The sequence below is a fragment of the Trichechus manatus genome, unplaced genomic scaffold, assembly GCF_000243295.1.
Source record: "Trichechus manatus latirostris isolate Lorelei unplaced genomic scaffold, TriManLat1.0 scaffold00392, whole genome shotgun sequence".
Classification (NCBI taxonomy): domain Eukaryota; kingdom Metazoa; phylum Chordata; class Mammalia; order Sirenia; family Trichechidae; genus Trichechus; species Trichechus manatus.
The window spans coordinates 41335-43384 of NW_004444328.1; the positions used below are offsets into that span (position 1 = coordinate 41335).

At 40.9% G+C, this 2050-nt stretch overlaps 1 protein-coding gene across 1 annotated transcript in view; it reads left to right on the plus strand.

Annotated features, from left to right (window-relative positions):
• The window catches only part of VWA5A (von Willebrand factor A domain containing 5A), a 43683-nt gene that overhangs the window by 28749 nt on the left and 12884 nt on the right, over positions 1 to 2050 (plus strand). Inside the window, 3 exon segments of the mRNA XM_012559919.1 lie at positions 885 to 1054; positions 1325 to 1413; positions 1618 to 1762. Of these exon segments, the coding sequence (XP_012415373.1) occupies positions 885 to 1054; positions 1325 to 1413; positions 1618 to 1762 (404 nt within the window).

Sequence of the window (2050 nt, forward strand, 5' to 3'; positions counted from 1 at the left end):
GTATCTATCCCATCCGGAAGAGATTTAACTGAACCAGGTGCTGTGGACAGACTGAATCACAAAGCTATCCAGAGTTAAACCTATAACCCTGGAATCACTTTATAGAAATAGGATATGAGTATTTAATTCTATGTCCTTGTATATTTTCTGAGCTGTAAAACTAGAAATGGTATAACCCAACCATTCCCTTTTGGCTTTATCTCAATAGTAACATTTCAATTCCTGCTCCAGCTTTCACTTGCTCGCCAAGTTAAAATCACAGCTATGGCTTTGAACGACTGCCAAATAGGCCAGGCTCCCCAAGCTGTTGTTTGGATGATGCCATTAGCATCTGACACTCATTGCAGTGTGTCCCTTTCTTTGTTTTGGGGAGTATCAGTGAGTGCTTCATTCCCAAAGCAGATGGGCCTACCTGAGTGTTGTATGACATTTATACTCTCAGCTCTTGTAATTTGTCGCTGTAAGATTGTCCACATGAACATCACTTTTTTCAAAACTGTAACTAAAGACATAAAGATGCCTGTAGTAAATTTCCCAGTGAGTTGATTGAAGAGGTTTGTTTCTGCCTATAAACTTGCCTGATTGTTTTGGCAAATACTGGAACATTTTAACAATGTATTTCACGCATTTATCTAGCTGCTAGGAAATGGGCTTGTGCCTTGACCCTCTTTCTTCTGTTTCATATCTGTTTTGCTTGTATCTCTTTTAGATGTTTATAACTCACCTCAAACCCTTTGCAAGCAGATTTGGTATAAGAATCTAATGCAGTGTTTTAGATTAAGTTCTTTCTCAGCTCCCTTTTCAACTTACTACAATTGATTTTTGAGACCTTTAGGATTCTTGAGTTCTTTTTGCCTTACAGTGTCCTTATCCTTTCTCAATAGATTGTTTTATGGAAGAGTCAACTGTGATGGTGAGTTCCTATCCCAATATCCCAGAAACTCAGCCACCAATCACCTGTGGATAATTTATCTTCCTCATGAACCAGTCAGGAAGTATGCAGTGCCCCATGAGTAAACGGGATAAATCCCAGTTGCGCATAGACGCTGCCAAGGTAAACCACTGTCTTTTTTCCTTCTTGAGGCTCACATGCTCAAGTAAGGATGAATCTCAGGGGTTAAGTTGGGGTCTGTCTGTAGCTATGGGCCTGTTCCACATCTGAGCTATAACTAACATGGCCACTCTGAGGCTGACTTTGGAATATAAGGACCTCAAGGATGAGGGAGGATGAAGACCCACATCCCTCAGAGTTAGATTTGTCAGCAATTATGTGTCTGAAAGGGTCGTTTCTCACTCTGTCTCCTCATACTTTTCTTACCTTTAGGAGACACTGATTTTGCTGCTGAAGAGTTTACCTGTAGGCTGTTATTCCAACGTCTTTAGATTTGGATTTTCCTATGAGTCATTCTTCCAGTGAGTTTCCAGAAAGACCACAGGGAGTCCCAAAGGATATTTAAAGAAAGAGGCTACATTGCTAAAGGGGTGACTGCAGACTTGACTTAGGCATTGGGGATTTCAAGTAAAGTTATTCTACTTTGAGGGTATCTCAGTGCAGGGACTCAACACTGGGCAATGTCAAGTAGCTATCATGTAACTGGGTGTATTTATTTTTCTCAGGGATAGTGTGAGGTATACTCAACATACAGTGGAAGAGGCAGTGAGGAAAATTAATCTTATGAAAGCAGACCTAGGGGGCACTGAAATCTTGACACCACTCAATGCCATATATGGGTCACCCACCATCCCTGGGCACCCCCTGCAGGTAAGAACTGGCACAGAGTTAACAAGGGGACAGGAAGAATGAAATCTCTATTCAAGAATCTCTGGTCCTGGACTACATTGCACGATTGTTGAAATATCGTGTTTAATTCAGAGAGTCTTCTGTCACATAATAAAAACAAAAAAGACAAGAAGCATTTAATGGAATTCCTCTTCTTTAGCTCCATTCAGTGGTTAATGGATGTTTCCTTGCAGAGACACAAAAGACCTGGATTAAGCTAATGGAAAGGTGCTGAAAATTCCCAGCTTTCTGAACAGACCATGTGAGAAC